At 31.4% G+C, this 15,419-nt stretch overlaps 2 protein-coding genes across 5 annotated transcripts in view; one reads left to right on the top strand and one right to left on the bottom strand.

Moving 5' to 3' along the window:
• Positions 1 to 2,897, bottom strand: part of LOC112043027 (protein argonaute-2) — a 28,113-nt gene extending 25,216 nt beyond the window's left edge. For 2 of the 4 annotated variants that reach the window (XM_024078277.2, XM_024078276.2), the window contains exons 1-3: positions 2,720 to 2,897; positions 2,208 to 2,533; positions 1,736 to 1,936 (exon numbers count right to left, since the gene is read on the bottom strand). In XM_024078277.2, the coding sequence (XP_023934045.1) occupies positions 1,736 to 1,936; positions 2,208 to 2,533; positions 2,720 to 2,738 (546 nt within the window). In that variant the 5' untranslated portion in view covers positions 2,739 to 2,897. The remainder of the gene's footprint in view (positions 1 to 1,735; positions 1,937 to 2,207; positions 2,534 to 2,719) is intronic. The other 2 variants (XM_024078278.2, XM_052883791.1) reach the window with 1 other exon arrangement.
• An 8,828-nt stretch (positions 2,898 to 11,725) lies between these two features.
• On the top strand, positions 11,726 to 15,140 carry LOC112043026 (ARL14 effector protein). The gene is made up of 4 exons (XM_024078274.2): positions 11,726 to 11,888; positions 12,010 to 12,076; positions 12,761 to 12,904; positions 14,964 to 15,140. The coding sequence occupies exons 1-4, from the start codon at positions 11,873 to 11,875 to the stop codon at positions 15,055 to 15,057; spliced, it is 321 nt and encodes a 106-aa protein (XP_023934042.1). The 5' UTR covers positions 11,726 to 11,872; the 3' UTR covers positions 15,058 to 15,140.
• The last annotated feature ends 279 nt before the right edge of the window (positions 15,141 to 15,419 follow it).

Consider the following 15,419-nt stretch of genomic DNA (forward strand, 5'->3'; position numbering starts at 1 on the left):
TGATGAAATTTAATTCTGACAAAAACAGAGCATGACGGATGAGGGTGTTCCAAAATTTTCATTTTTTATTCATTATTTGCATTATTTTTTGTGCATGAACTTAATTGAAAAGTTAAATATTAGAAATAATTTACCGTAATATATTACATCAGTGTTTAACAAACATACAGGAAAACATTTTGAGGAAACCTGTGTGTTATTATAATACCTCAGTATTTTTTGAGTGATGATTTGGTATTACAGAATTTAAAACTTTACTCTAGCTAATTTCAAATATAAATCATAGATTTTTAACAGTAGATTAACAATATACAAGCACTCATACTTCTAATAGAATCATTAGTAGAATCAGACATGAAAATCCTAATAAAATTTTTGATAAAAGTTATTTTCATATTCAACAACATATTTCATATACACAAAACTGACTAGAAAATTGTATATCAAATCTTTGTCTTTTTGTCTGTGTATTTGTTCTTGTATATCTCACAAACTATTTAATGCAGTTCATGCTATTTTTCACAAGTAGATTATTGTTTTGTTTCATTGAAATTATAGATAAGAAAAATGATTCTCTGAAAAATTCTCTGCAACAGTGCATGGCCTTTCTCACCAGGAGAGTGGATTAAGAGCTTAGATCCACCATGCTCTATTACAGATAGACTGGCTTATAGTAAAGAATTAAGGTTAATACAAACTATAACATCTATACATGTTATTATCAACACTATTCACATACCAAAGCAAATTAATAGTATTTTGTAGATATGGGTGTGAAGTGAAGTGGTGATAGCGTATTATTCATTTTGATGACCTTCACACAACAACATGCTCATTATCCTTCAGGACTGTTAATAAGTACTGATTACGTGAATTTTCAATGTTGTATTCATATTCATATTTATCTATAATTCTATACATCTTATGAGTAAGATATGCAGAGCACTTACTAAGAAAATAATAAAAAGGTTTTCAAAGAATTATTTTTAGGAAAAAAAATTAAAGTCTGGACCATATTCTATTGCTAATTTGTTGTGCTATTTGAACAATAATTCATACATCATAAAAATATATTGATTTCAGTTTTCCTGTTATTTGAGAGATTAATATATTTTCCTCATCATCCTTAATTTTATTATTTGTTTGCATATTGTGTCACCTTATACGGCCCACATGCCACAGCTACAAAGAGCTGCCACCAATTTATTTCCTGTAGATTTCATACATACTATATGGACTCATTGAATAAAGACAAATCATTGCTACTCACTTATAAGAATCCTCATCAATGGGACAAATGCACCTCCACTTGTGCAGTTTCAAATGAAAGACACACATGCATGTGTATCTTTTTAACTTTGATTAAAATAAATATGAATTTATATGCAGATTAATTTTAAATTAGAAATTCTAATACATCCTGGTGTTTCGGAGTAGCGGTTAAAGGCAGCAAATGTCTTCCATCGACCAGAAGTAAATGTTGTCTGCATCAGCTATTTTAGTAGCAACTTCTAGCATGAAGTGGCTGTTTGTGACTGGTGTATGGGGCTCATGTTTTCTTAACTTAACGTCTATTTAATCTCAATCCCTAATATTTAACTACGCCATGTAAATGTATTTTTTACAAGTAGAGTGAAATTTTAGTAAGCTATCAATTTAAGTAATTTAATTGATATTAAATTTAATTTTGCTCGCTATCAAGTAAGGAAATTAAAAAACTTATCCTAGTTCTTACCTGGGCCACCCATTTAATAGTAACACGGAATACTCTGTCCTTTCCTTCACCTGGCAAAATAACCTCAAGCTCAACTCTGTCATTGCCAATAGGCAGCGGGTCTCTTGTATATAAATTGTTTCTGCCATCAAACACAGGCTTTAGAGCACCAAATATTTTATTGTAACAATGTACCATAGTTTCAACAATTTCTCTATTTACCTAAAAAGAAACAACTGTTAATAATTTAAATAACATATTAAGTATAATGAACTAACCAAGAGCAGAATCGTTTTCCAATTAGATATTTTTTTAACATTATGTAAAGCTAAGTTTCAGAGATTGTAACATAAGAAATAGTATATTATAGGCATATAACAAAATGATTTATAGACTTTACGTTTATGTTATTAAAATTACAATAATTAAAAATAACATCAAGTAATTATTTCTGTGATTTTACTAGTATAGCAAAAGTAATATTGATACTGACCTTCCTAGGGCACTTATCAGGTTGTATATTGACATCATAGTGATGTACAAATCCTCTTGGCATTGATATTTGGAAATGGTTTGCACGGAGCATGATTGGGCGGCCCTCATGTCCGAGGTTGGGACGGCGGGGGCAGGTGAGCACTGGCAGGTCTGGCGGGGGAGGGGCCGCGGGAGACACGAGCGAGCCGCTCGTCACGCCGGGCGGAGAGCCGCCCGACACCGGCGCGGTGGTCGGCGCACCCGGAGCGGCCCCTGTGGTGCCCGCCGCTGCGCTCACAGCTCCGGACACGCTCACGGCGCCAGCACTCGTCTCCCCCGCTGGAGCTACGACAACAAACTAAACTGAGCACCATTCTTCTTTCACACAAACATTCCATTCACATAAATTGTCACAATTTAGCTGTGCTAGTCACTACTTTGCCATTGAGGACATTATTTAGGCCACTCAAACAAAGGATGATGCTGCCTTGCTGACTCGTGGTTGTAACGATGTCGGTACTAAATGCTTACGTTGGCCAACGGGGTACATCTTGACGAACGATTAAATAAACAAAAGCTTGAAAATAAGAATGTACAAAATCCTCGTGTTTAAAATTGTAACAATGTGATTAATTTAATGTGGCTGTAAACTGCACTGATGGACTAGGTTGCAAATTGACGTTTTTCGACTTTCGACAGCTATTTTGACATTGTAACCAGAGACAATTTTAGGTTTTTTTTTCAAATTTTACTAAATGCGTAGACAGATGAGAAAGGTAAAATGCATAACTAAGGTAAAATGTAATTAAGATCGTAGAAAGAGAAGAAAATAGACAACTGATTGAGGTGCTGTTTTATATTCGTTAGTTAGGAAATGAAATACTGGTTCAGATACTCATATAATAAAGTCAATAATCGTTTGCAAATGGAGTCTTATTATTTTAAAATACTTTGCTGGTGTCTCCACTTCTGTGGCATCTAAACGTCATTTTCTGAACTAGGCTTAATGCTCAGTTTATTATTAATCTGTGGTAGTATCCTACTAATCTGTAGACTGTAGTGGGTATTTTAAAATCTAAATCTTCATTATTTGTCGTCTGTAGTCCACAGGAAATAGATACTTAATCTAAGGATATTGATATCTGTAGTAAAACGAAGTTAATTATAAACTCTTTGTTTGTAGATGGTAATTTACTCTTTGGTAGATGGTTAATAGAGTCCTTTTCATAAAAGAAGTCCCGCGGCTAAAACATGAACTAAAATAGGCTAGTTGATACTTTTTTTAAATGGACTTAAATGGTTCATTATCGTTCTACTCATAGTTTTAAGAGTCGGTAGTTCTACTAGACAGATTTTTTTTTTGTGATTACATAAAAATTTTAAATAGTTTTTAAATATGTTTTTGACAATACGAATCAAAATTGACGAATATTATATATTTTGGCAGTAGCAAATAATTTAGAAAGCTGCTCGACTAAAATGTTAAAGTAGTCAGAACTAGGCTTTAAAAAATCAGACTGCCATTAAAAAATGACAATGAGCGACATGCTTTGACTATACAAACTATTATCTTACAGTCCAAGTGGGGTTTCTTGTTTACGTTTCTGGAATTCCAAATCCGAATTCCAGAAACGTAAACAAGAAACCCCATATATGAACTTTAACTTTGAAAATGAAATTTTCAAAACATTTGATGTTTATATTATACACAAAAGTAACTCAAAATTAGTAATTTTAATTTAAAGTAATATTTTATCGAAACATTAAAAAATTCTATAAATGAAGACACAGACGAATAACTAACTGAACACTTTTGACAAGTTTGACATATAAAATTGACAGATATGTTAGGGCTTGAAATTAAAAATGAACCATAGAGTGAACAATAGGAACCATCATAATCGATTATAAAATCGAATGTTTTTAATGTGGTCTTTTATCTATACAATGAAATAAAACAAAATAAAATAGACTTTTATTTTTACTACAAATACACAGATTAATCAATAATATACAGATGGAGCGTACAGAATACGAAGTTGTCGTAGCCGCAACAAATACGAGATTCAAAAACGAATACATTCTCGAGTCAGTACGACACGAACCGTCGCATCAGTAATTTTCAATATTATTTAAGAAAAATGGCGTCTTATGTTTTTAAATATTTTAAAAACTGTTCTCAAAAACTTATGTAATAAGATGGACAATTTTATTTTTTTTTTGGTTATCATTGATTATTATACTAAATTACCTAATTTTTGTTAGTGTTAAATTTTTAAATAGAAATTATGAAAAAAGTTTGTTTATGCGGATGTCAAGGAGACGCGTGACTTTTGTTTTGTTTTTATGGCTTCAGCACGCAGTTTGTAAACCCCCCCTCTGGTTACTCTGTGTACCAATACAAAAATTCTTAAAACAACAGTATTGCACACAGTTAAAAACAACATAATATTTATTAGAAAATTTGCATGGGCTTAAAACTATACACTATTGTAAATTTATAAATGCTAAAAAAACATTATAAAACGCAATTGCCAAGCCTATACTTGTATATTAATAGATACAGTGGTTAATTAAAGATTGAACAGGCATTAAAAAATCGAATTCTATAATAATAGATAATAAAACAAATACGACCCCGGAATTTATAAAGAAGTGAAGATGACAGTGATGAGTGATGATGATGAAATGATGTGCGCAAAAACTTATGAAATATCATACTGTAGTGAAACTGTATACCAATAAAAACATGAAACGATATTCAAAAATTTCATTTCTATTCTAGTCTTGCCCTTATAAAAAGTTATATTTTTAAATCTTAATATACATCCATCAAATCGGATGCAAATCTTTATGTACCACATCCCGTTTGATGGTTGAACAGATGAAGCTACAACGCTATGAATATTTCAACATTAGAATCCGTATTCAAAGATCTATAATTTACACACTGTTTACAACACCGCAAGGTTAATTTATAACATAATTGAAACGTTTAGTATTTGGTTGATTATTCATTCAATCGTCCATTCACTAGTAGTCAATCAATGTTTCACTTCACTATGGCTACAGCGACAAACAGTGACAGTTGATCTGACGCCATATTTGTTATGGTTTTTGGAACTCGGGTTTGGAATGGACTTTACATTACTAATGGTCGTGTATCTATTAATCTGTGGTCGAAGGCGCCGTGCCAATAGGACTGTAGCGCCGTGTTTGGGGGACTTATTTAATGAAAGGGACTAGAGTTTTTTTATTATTTTATAGTAATCTGTGACATAAAAACACAGATTAATATACCATGTCCAGATTGAATTGCGCTATTTGGTAAATAAACAAACCCTTTTGTCGATGCCAAACTTTCATAACAGTTTTCAGAACCATCAAACTATTAAAACACGCACAAACACTTTGTTCTTTACAATCCACCTATGGAGAATCATACAAACGTAACATTTTTTTAATTTACACAGGGTTTAATCAAAATTTTTAGAAATAAACGAAATTAAACACGAAATTATGCACACAGATTACATTTAAATGTTAATTTGACGTTTCGTCTCTCTAAGGTTGTGCCAAGTAAAATTGTCACCACAGATTAAAAATGAACGATTTACCGATTGTAAATATCGAATGTATTCCGTTCAGTATCGATATCGTAATTGAGTAATTTAAATATAGTAATTTTTTCATAGCGCTGTTTAGTTAGTTACGTACTTATATGTTAAAAAAAGATAATGCGTTAACAAGTACTGCCTAAATTTTTTAGTACTCTTAATTTATAACAAACAGATACAAGTGAAAAAAATGTTATTTGATAGGTATTAATTAATATGTAACAGAAAAAGGTAGATAGTTAATATCGCGCGTATTTTGACTGTGTGATTAGTATTGCCAACTTAGAAGTGAGTTTTTAAGTAAAGTGATTTTTTTACAATTGATATAAAATTCGATTAGTAGTAGTTAATTCTCTATATAGTTCATCAACGGCCCATCCCTAGGATGACGTCACAACTAATGTCAGTAATGAATACGGCCATATTTGTTTACAAAATTTTGCAATTCTAAAAAAACGAAGTTTAGATACTACCAGTATCTATTAATCTGTGAATACTACACCAAAGATTACAGACTACAGTGTAATATTGGAGTTGGACTACACTTAAAAATAAATATCAAAACAACGATAACGAGTGTTTGTGTGAAAAAAAGCGCGGGAACGTTTGAACTAAGTGGGCGCATCTTGTTAAATAATTTTCTGATAAATTGTTTTAAAGTATTTATTAGACCAAATTTTAAGTTTCGGGAGCCCCTTATCATGGGGGGCTTCAGGTTTAAGAGAAAAAAAGAGGCTTCGCCTTCTCCAAGTGGCGGTTCAAGTGACTGTGAAATGGAGCAGGAAAAATTTACTCCCTTCAAATCCAGCAATTATATACGTAAATACTTCGAAAATACACGCAACAATGAATATATTGTATTTTTAACCAGCAATAATTCCGAAAACCCCATAGGAGAAAAAGAAAAACTAAATATTTCGTCTGAAATCAGACAGTATTGTGTTAACGGTGTGAAATATCTAAAAACAATAAATAAATTTAAAGTAGGTATAGTATTTGATATTGCAAATAATGCCAATGTATTTATACAAAATAAAAAATTCCACAAACATCTGAACTTAAATCCTAGTATCCCGGCATCTGCTACCGAGGTCACAGGTGTACTAAGGGGAGTTCCTCTTACACTTTCTAATAAGGAAATATTTAATTTACTAGCTAGTACATGCAACATAATTCAAGTAAGAAGATTAATGTCAAGAGTTAAGTCATCAGAACAATATACATTTCAGCCTACAGGGACGGTAGCAATCACTTTTGCGGCCACCCAGCTACCAGATTACGTTCATTTGGATTCTTGGAGGCACGAGGTAAGTCCTTATATACCTCCTGTTAAGCAATGCCTTAAATGTCTAAGATTTGACCATATTGCAAAGTATTGTAAAAATGCAGTAAAATGCAGTATTTGCACAGAAAATCACAATTTCAAGGACTGTACTATCGATAAAACCAATGCTAAATGTAGCAATTGTGGAGGCAACCACATAGCAGTCTCCGCAGAGTGTCCCATTAAAAAGAATAAAATTAACGAAAATAAAATAAAGGCGAGAGCTGTTAAGTACTCAGATTTACTCAATGAAAAGTCATTTCCACCCTTACATAATGATCCAAATAAGCAATTACAAAATGCTTTCAAGTCTGACACCTTTTTAAATTTATTAGTAGAATCAATCATTAAAATCATAGCAACAAAAACAGATAATAATCCAATTAGTACAAATAATATAAAAAACATTCTCCTTGAAACATTCAGTAAAAAACCATCTTCCAAAAAATAATGGATTATATTAACATAGTTCAGTGGAATGCTCAGAGTTTGCTATGTAATCAACATATTTTAACACAATTTTTATATGAACATGACATTCACATTGCCTTAATATGTGAAACATGGCTTAAGCCAGAAAAAAAATTGAATATCAGGGGCTACAATATTGAAAGAAAAGATATAGGCAGCAAACATAATGGTGTCGCAATCATTATACACAAAAGTATATCATACACAAATATAAACACTTATTGTGACAATGATCATCAAAATATATGCATAGGAATTAAGATTTATGATAAAGAAATAAGTATTATTAGTTTTTATAGCCCACCTAGTGCTAATTTTAACAGAAGTATTTTAGATTCATTAATTAAAAATATTCCAAAGCCTCTCATACTTGGTGGCGATTTTAATGCTAATCACACAGTTTGGGGAAGTTATGATATTAACAGTAGAGGTAGAAATCTTCTTGAGGTCATTGATGATAACAATTTAGTCTTATTAAATAACGGGGAGCTGACAACTATTGGCTCGCTATCTTGGCGCCCTAATGTTTTAGATATATCTCTTGTTTCTCCATCTCTTGCTTTGAATTGTAATTGGTCTGTTCATGATGACCCTCTTGGATCTTATCATTTGCCTGTAATTTTAAATGTACTAGTACGACAGAATGATATTGAAGATATAAGAGGAGGTCACAATTTACCAAAATTCCCCAACTATAAAACTATAAATTGGGATATTTTTAATAAAGAAATGCAAGACATGATTTCAGGTTTTATTTTGGAGGAAAATTCGCCATTGGATACATATATGAAATTTATTAACTTAATTCATAAAGTTGTGCAAAAATCTACCCCAAAAAAAAAATACATAAAAAATACCCAAATAATTTTAAAAAAAAGTTGTGTCTTCCATGGTGGAATAACAAATGTACCAACGCTGTTCAAAACTGTAAGCAGGCATACATACAATTTAAACATGATCCAACACAAGAAAATTACTTAAGTTTTAAAAAATTACAAGCTTTAAAAAAACTAACTTTAAAGAGGGAAAGAGAAGCTAGTTGGCATGAGTTATGTCAATCTTTTAATCGCACCACTCCTTTAACAACAATTTGGACATTTATGAAAAAATTTAATAAAACATATTCTTATAAAAAAAAATTTAACAACAATGACAGAGAGTGGGTTTTAAATTTTTTAAATAAATATACTCCTGACTATGTAAATATAAATAGATTAAACTTTGTTGACAATTCTATTAATCCTACCAACAGCTTTCTCTTAAACCCATTCACAGTTACAGAGTTAAAAACAGCAATACATTACAGAAGAGACACAGCATTTGGTTTAGATGGTATTCCATATATTTTATTAAAAAAATTGGATGATAATGTATTGAGAATCTTGTGTCACATTTTTAATAACTTATGGACAAACAATCTCATTCCTGAAGATTGGAAAGTTGACTGTTTGATACCAATATTAAAACCTCACAAAAAAGAATTTCACGAAGACTCTTACCGTCCAATAACTTTAACGTCTTGTGTTGGTAAAATATTTGAACAGCTTTTAAAACAACGTCTTGAATACTACATCGAATCAAACTCTATCTTGCCTGAAAACCAATTTGGTTTTAGAAAAGGAAAATCTGCTCAAGAAAGTATCAGCTTATTACAACTTGATATTCAGAAATCAATAGCCCAAAAAAAACTTATGGTCTCTGTATTTCTTGATATAGAGGGAGCATTTAATAATGTAAATTTGGAAATACTGTGTAATGAACTTTCCAGCATTGGATTACCTAAAAAATTGATTAATTGGATATTTAGCTTCTTGTATGAGAGGAAAGTATTTGTTAAATGGAATAACAGTTTGTATGGTCCTCAATATTCTTCTAAAGGCGTATGTCAAGGAGGAATATTGAGTCCTTTGTTATTTATACTTTACATACATAGAATAAATGTAAATTTAGATCCTTACATCAACAATCTACAGTTTGCAGACGACTTAGTAATTTATTCAACTGGAAATTCCATAGACCAAATAACAAACAGAATCAATCTGAGTTTACTCAAATTGCAAAAATATTTTAACTACTTAGATATAAATATCAATTCAGAAAAATCCAAAGTAGTTACTTTTGGAAAAAGAACCCTCCCTTTAGCACACATTTATTACAATAATACTTGCATAATGGCAGCATTGGAAGTGAAGTTCCTGGGTATATTACTAACTAGTAATATGTCATGGAACAAATATGTTGATTGCATAGTAGTCAAGGCTTCTAGAGCTTTGAACATTTTGAAATCACTGACCAAAACATATTGGGGAGCTGATCCTAAAATTTTACTTTTACTTTATAAGTCATTAATCCGTAGTCACTTTGAATATGGTTATTTATGTTATGCTTTCAATAAAAACTTATTAAAAAAGCTTGAAGTCATTCAAAACTCAAGTTTACGCCTTATTACAGGAGCCTTCAAAACAACTCCAATTAATATTTTGCAAATAGAATGCAATATTCCTCCTCTATGTGCTAGATTTAATTATTTAAAAAATAAATTTTTGTTAAAAATATACTCATTAAAATCCAATAATTTGTTAAAGAATCTTAAAAGGGCCGAATCAATAATATTGAACACAAATTCCTCATTCTTGCTCCATGGTTTATCTGAGTATTTACAGTTCCTCGAAACCTTTAATATTCACAGAACAGAAACTAACTGGCCATGCTTTGATGGAACTTATGATTCCAAATTTTTTAATATTAATATAGAAATAGATAGTTCTGTTACTTCAAGAGAGACATTCTATGATAAGATTTCAAATTGGCCAAATCACAGAATTATATATACAGATGCATCAAAGAATGATAACAATACTTCAATAGCAATTTATGATAGCAAGTCAAAGATTGGCTCTGGTGAGCAAATTGATCACAGTACAAGCATTTTTTCAGCTGAAGCACTTGCAGTTCTGTCAGCATTACAATACATTGGAAATCATAAAGACTACACTTCATATTGGACGATTGCAAGCGATAGTATGAGTGTTCTTAAGGCTCTAGTCAGTTGCAGGCTTTATGCTAAAAGTAATTATATATTATATGAAATTAGGAATAAAATTCATCAGCTTTATTTAAATGGAATTTGTATAATTTTGGTTTGGGTTCCTGGACACACAGGAGTGAGAGGCAATGAAAATGCTGATTTCTTAGCAAAAACCATATCAAATTACAACATACAAAACTGTCAAACTGACAAAAGTTGCGCTGCCGTCCCATATACAGATATTCATAACAATTTAAAAAATAGATTTGTAAATGAATGGCAAGAGATAAGGAACTCCCCTGAACATGTAAATAAAGGATTGTGGTATAACTTCAAAGATAATATAAATAAAAAGCCGTGGTTTTGTAAAGATACAATTTATAAGAACAGAAAATACTATACAATAATTTGCAGGTTAAGATTTGGACATTGCCGCATTAATTCACACTTATATCGATTAAAATTAATTGACTCATCATCATGTAACTTCTGCAATTGCAATGAATCTCAGACACTAGATCACATATTCTTTTCTTGTGCATCATTCGGCATACAGCGCCTAATGCTGATTGATCACTTAATCAGTATTTACAAAAAGATAGAAGACCTTCCGCGCTCATTGCAAGATTTGTTAAAAAATCCTCTAAATTATAAATACTTATATCACTTTATTATTAACACAGTTCAAGAAATTTGAATTTAATTTTGATCACGGATTTACGATTTACTATTTAGAGTTAGACTTTGACATTGACATCACGGAAATACCTACCAAATATGAGAAAATAATGGGCCAATCCCAAAGATACAATACATCACAGATAAGACTCTAAAGATAAAAATATGACATTACAAGATTGGATTGGACCAATCGGAAATCGGAAAGTTTATACTTATTAATACAATCAGATGAATCTTCAAAGATTAATATTTATAGAAGAAAATCTATAACATAACACACGATAGACAAGGCTATGCCTAATAAAATACAAACTCAAGAAAGAACTTCATTGACGTCTGAACAGGCTGTATGGTCAACGATCTTTGCCTGTCCCAAAGTTGGGGACAAATAAAAAAAAAAAAAAAAAAACAACGATAACGAACAACAATATTATTTAATTCTCATTTTTGTGTGAAGTATTTTATTGCACTTATTTGATTAAATTTCTTTGTGTTTGCTGCTGATCCCCTGCAATAAGATACTTAAGATAACATAAATTTTATCCTAAGTTATCCAACAAATCATGCCCGTATGGAATGGTAAATAAATAATACTAAAATAAACGTAAATAACTCATTATATTTTTATTATTAAATAATAATATATGAATATTAACTGTGTCCCAAAATATTCTTGCTTACATAGAAATAAATTTTCTAGACAACTTTGATCCCGAGACCTCGGTTCGAGAACGTCGGAAGCTGAATCGTAAAAGTTATTACATGAGGTAATAAAATGTTATCAACTATTTAAACTTCTTTTTCAAAATATGTACCAATCAATGTAATCAACTTAGAGGTCTTCATTGTATGTAAAAGATTATAATTATGTTTCACTGATTTTTGCACCTTCAAAATATTATTGTATACTGTAGTTATTTACATATTTAAAATAGGTTTATTTTCTTAATGGAAAGGTTTATTCTATGTAAAGTAATTAATTATAAACTAAACACAGTGATGGTACCTTTTTACAGATTTAAAAGTTTACAGCAATGATAATTCTATACTATAGATTGGTTATGTCTCTACATAATCAATGCAAAAAGTGAACCAAATAATATCCGAATAATAGGCTACAAAACTGAGCGTACACATACACAATTTTGTCTTTAATTCCATTATTTATTTATGTATATAAAGTTTTTGTATTTCCTGAACACACAACTCGACATTGTAGACAATATTTAGGTATTATTTGTTTAAATAATGGTTGTTGTTGACCACACCTAACATTGAGATGTGGAAATTTCCTCTTTTGAGTGCCTCATGACCTAGTGACACATCTAACAGTATTGGATTACAGTTGATTTATTAATCAAAATTATTATGGATTTCATAATAGTCTTACATCTAAAGTTACTATAACAAAGTAATTTTAAAAAAGTAATAAAGTAATTTTCTAATTTCAGTCGCAATTCAAAAAAAGTTTACAATGAAAGAGGTCTATTAGTTGCATCAGGAAAAGACATATGTGACTGCTTAGATGAGGCATGCCCTGGTTGCCACTACCCATGTGTTCGGTGTGGTTCAAATAAATGTGGACCTGATTGCAGGTATTTATTTAAAATGGTTTTTGATGATGATTTGAGGTAAGGTTTTTGAAAAAATCATTTTAAATCAACTTTTAAGTCATTTTAATTTAAATAATTTATTTCACCCTGAACAGTATGGTTTTACTAAAAGTCGCAGTACAACTGATGCAGGTGCTAAACTTTTAAAACATATATATGATGCATGGGAAAATGCTAAGAATGCTATTGGTGTATTTTGTGATTTGTCCAAAGCATTCGATTGTGTTGACCATAACATTCTTTTACTTAAGTTAAGCCACTATGGCATAAAAAGTGTTGCACTCGATCTCATCGCCTCTTATCTTAGTGATAGAACACAAAAGGTATGCATAAATGATTCAAAGTCTCGCGGTTTTTCTAACACAATGGGCGTCCCACAGGGTTCAATTCTGGGTCCTTTTCTATTCCTAGTGTACATAAACGATTTACCACACCATGTTAGCGGCATCTGTGAGATAGTACTGTTTGCTGACGACACATCCCTAATTTTTAAGAGTGACAGAAGTAAAGATAATTCCGACGATGTAAACCGTGCCATATCGCATGTGTCGCATTGGTTCACTGTTAACAACTTACTTTTAAATGCAAAGAAAACTAAATGTATTGAGTTTTCATTACCAAATGTTATAAAATTAGATAAGTCTATAATGATCAATGGTGAAACACTAGAAATAGAGAATTCCACAGTTTTCCTGGGAGTGACCTTGGATTCTAAACTTCAGTGGGGTGCTCATATAGAAAAACTGTCAGGTAAACTCAGCTCAGCTGCTTTTGCAGTGAGAAAAATAAGACAGTTTACTGATGTTGATACAGCTAGACTTGTTTATTTTGCGTACTTTCACAGCGTAATGTCTTACGGTATTTTGTTGTGGGGCAAGGCTGCTGATATACATTCTATATTTGTACTTCAAAAAAGAGCAATTCGAGCAATATATCAACTAAAATCACGCGAGTCCCTTCGTCAAAAGTTTAAAGAAATAGGCATTTTAACAGTAGCCTGTCAGTATATATATAACAGTATAGTTTATGTGAGACAAAATATTAATTTGTACAAACGAAAAGGAGATGTAAACCCACGTCTTACTAGACACGGGCATAAGTTAGTTATTTCTGCATATCGTCTCCAAAGAGTTAAAAAATCTTTTGTGGGTTTGGGTGTACTCTTCTATAACAAGATCCCCAAGACTGTGATGGACTTGCCAATGCACAACTTTAAGCAATGTGTTAAAAAACATTTACTTAGTCGAGGTTACTACACTATTGATGAGTTCCTTAACGACAAAGGTGCTTGGAGGCCATTGGATCAGCTTCCACCTTCACACAGGAAATAAAACTATAAGAAATTGTAATTTAATTGTTATCAAATGTAAATTGTAATACTGTATGACTTTTTCAAAAGAGCAACTGTTGAGTTTCTTGCCGGTATCTTCTCAGCAGAACCTGCCTTCCGAACCGGTGGTAGAATCTTTACAAATAGTCAACTGACGTGTCAAAAGTGCTTGTAAACTGAGCCTACTTGAAATAAATGAATTTTGAATTTTTTGAATTTTGATCTTGATTGCAGGTGTTATTTCTGTGTTTATTTTTTATTTTATTTATTCTATTGACTTTGACAAGAAAGCCCTTGTCTACAATCACAACTTTTGTTAAGTGATTATGCAGTTTAAGGTAGAAGTGGGCTTACTTGGAAGAAGCACAGGTATATTCTACTTGTGCCTCTGAAGGTTTCTACACAACATCATACTGTAACGCTAAATAAAACTGGAATGTTAAAGACCTTGGTGGTACTTCTTTGCTGGTAGAGCGATAACTAGCCACAGCCTATGCCTACCATCAGATCTGAGCCGATTTATAAATTATACAATACCAAACTCATCCGAGCTGGGAACCCAGGACCTCTCTGTTGAGAACCACAACACTATCAACTGCACCAGAGAGATTGTCAAAAAATCATAGATCATAAGTTGATACTACTAAATAATACTAACAAGAAATCACATTTGGTCTTGGAAAATATATATTTTTTTCTTATGTATTTCAGAGTTAATAGAAAATGGATGTATGAAAAAATTGAAATAGAAGGAAATGATTTTGTCATCAAGAATAATATGATAACGTCACACAAAAAAAAATAATTGCAAGATGTTCACTTATGAGCAGTTAACAGTGTACATATATAGATCTCTTCAATGTAAATTAAACATTAATTATTAAGGAATGAAGGTAGTTTTATTTCCATCATTGTAATAGAACAAGTCATATTTTAAAATAAAAGTCAGTGGATAGTAATTTGCAAAAGTCACCTTGCGAAGGGATAATGTGCTAGGAATGCCCCTAATATGAAAAAAATTAACGATACAATATTGAATTTTGTTGGTCAGATGCCATGCCAGCACAGACACAGACAGCTCTAATCTAATATTGCTCTAAGCATAATGATTTAAAGAACTCTTTTATGAAAATAAAGCTACTGTATGTAAAACGTAGGTAATTGCGT

Source organism: Bicyclus anynana, chromosome 1, assembly GCF_947172395.1.
Source record: "Bicyclus anynana chromosome 1, ilBicAnyn1.1, whole genome shotgun sequence".
Classification (NCBI taxonomy): Eukaryota; Metazoa; Arthropoda; class Insecta; order Lepidoptera; family Nymphalidae; genus Bicyclus; species Bicyclus anynana.

Coding starts and splice junctions, on each gene's coding strand:
- LOC112043026 (XM_024078274.2), top strand. Junction 12,077..12,760: donor CGTAAAAGTTATTACATGAG/GTAATAAAATGT, acceptor TTCTAATTTCAG/TCGCAATTCAAAAAAAGTTT. Junction 12,905..14,963: donor AAATGTGGACCTGATTGCAG/GTATTTATTTAA, acceptor TATGTATTTCAG/AGTTAATAGAAAATGGATGT.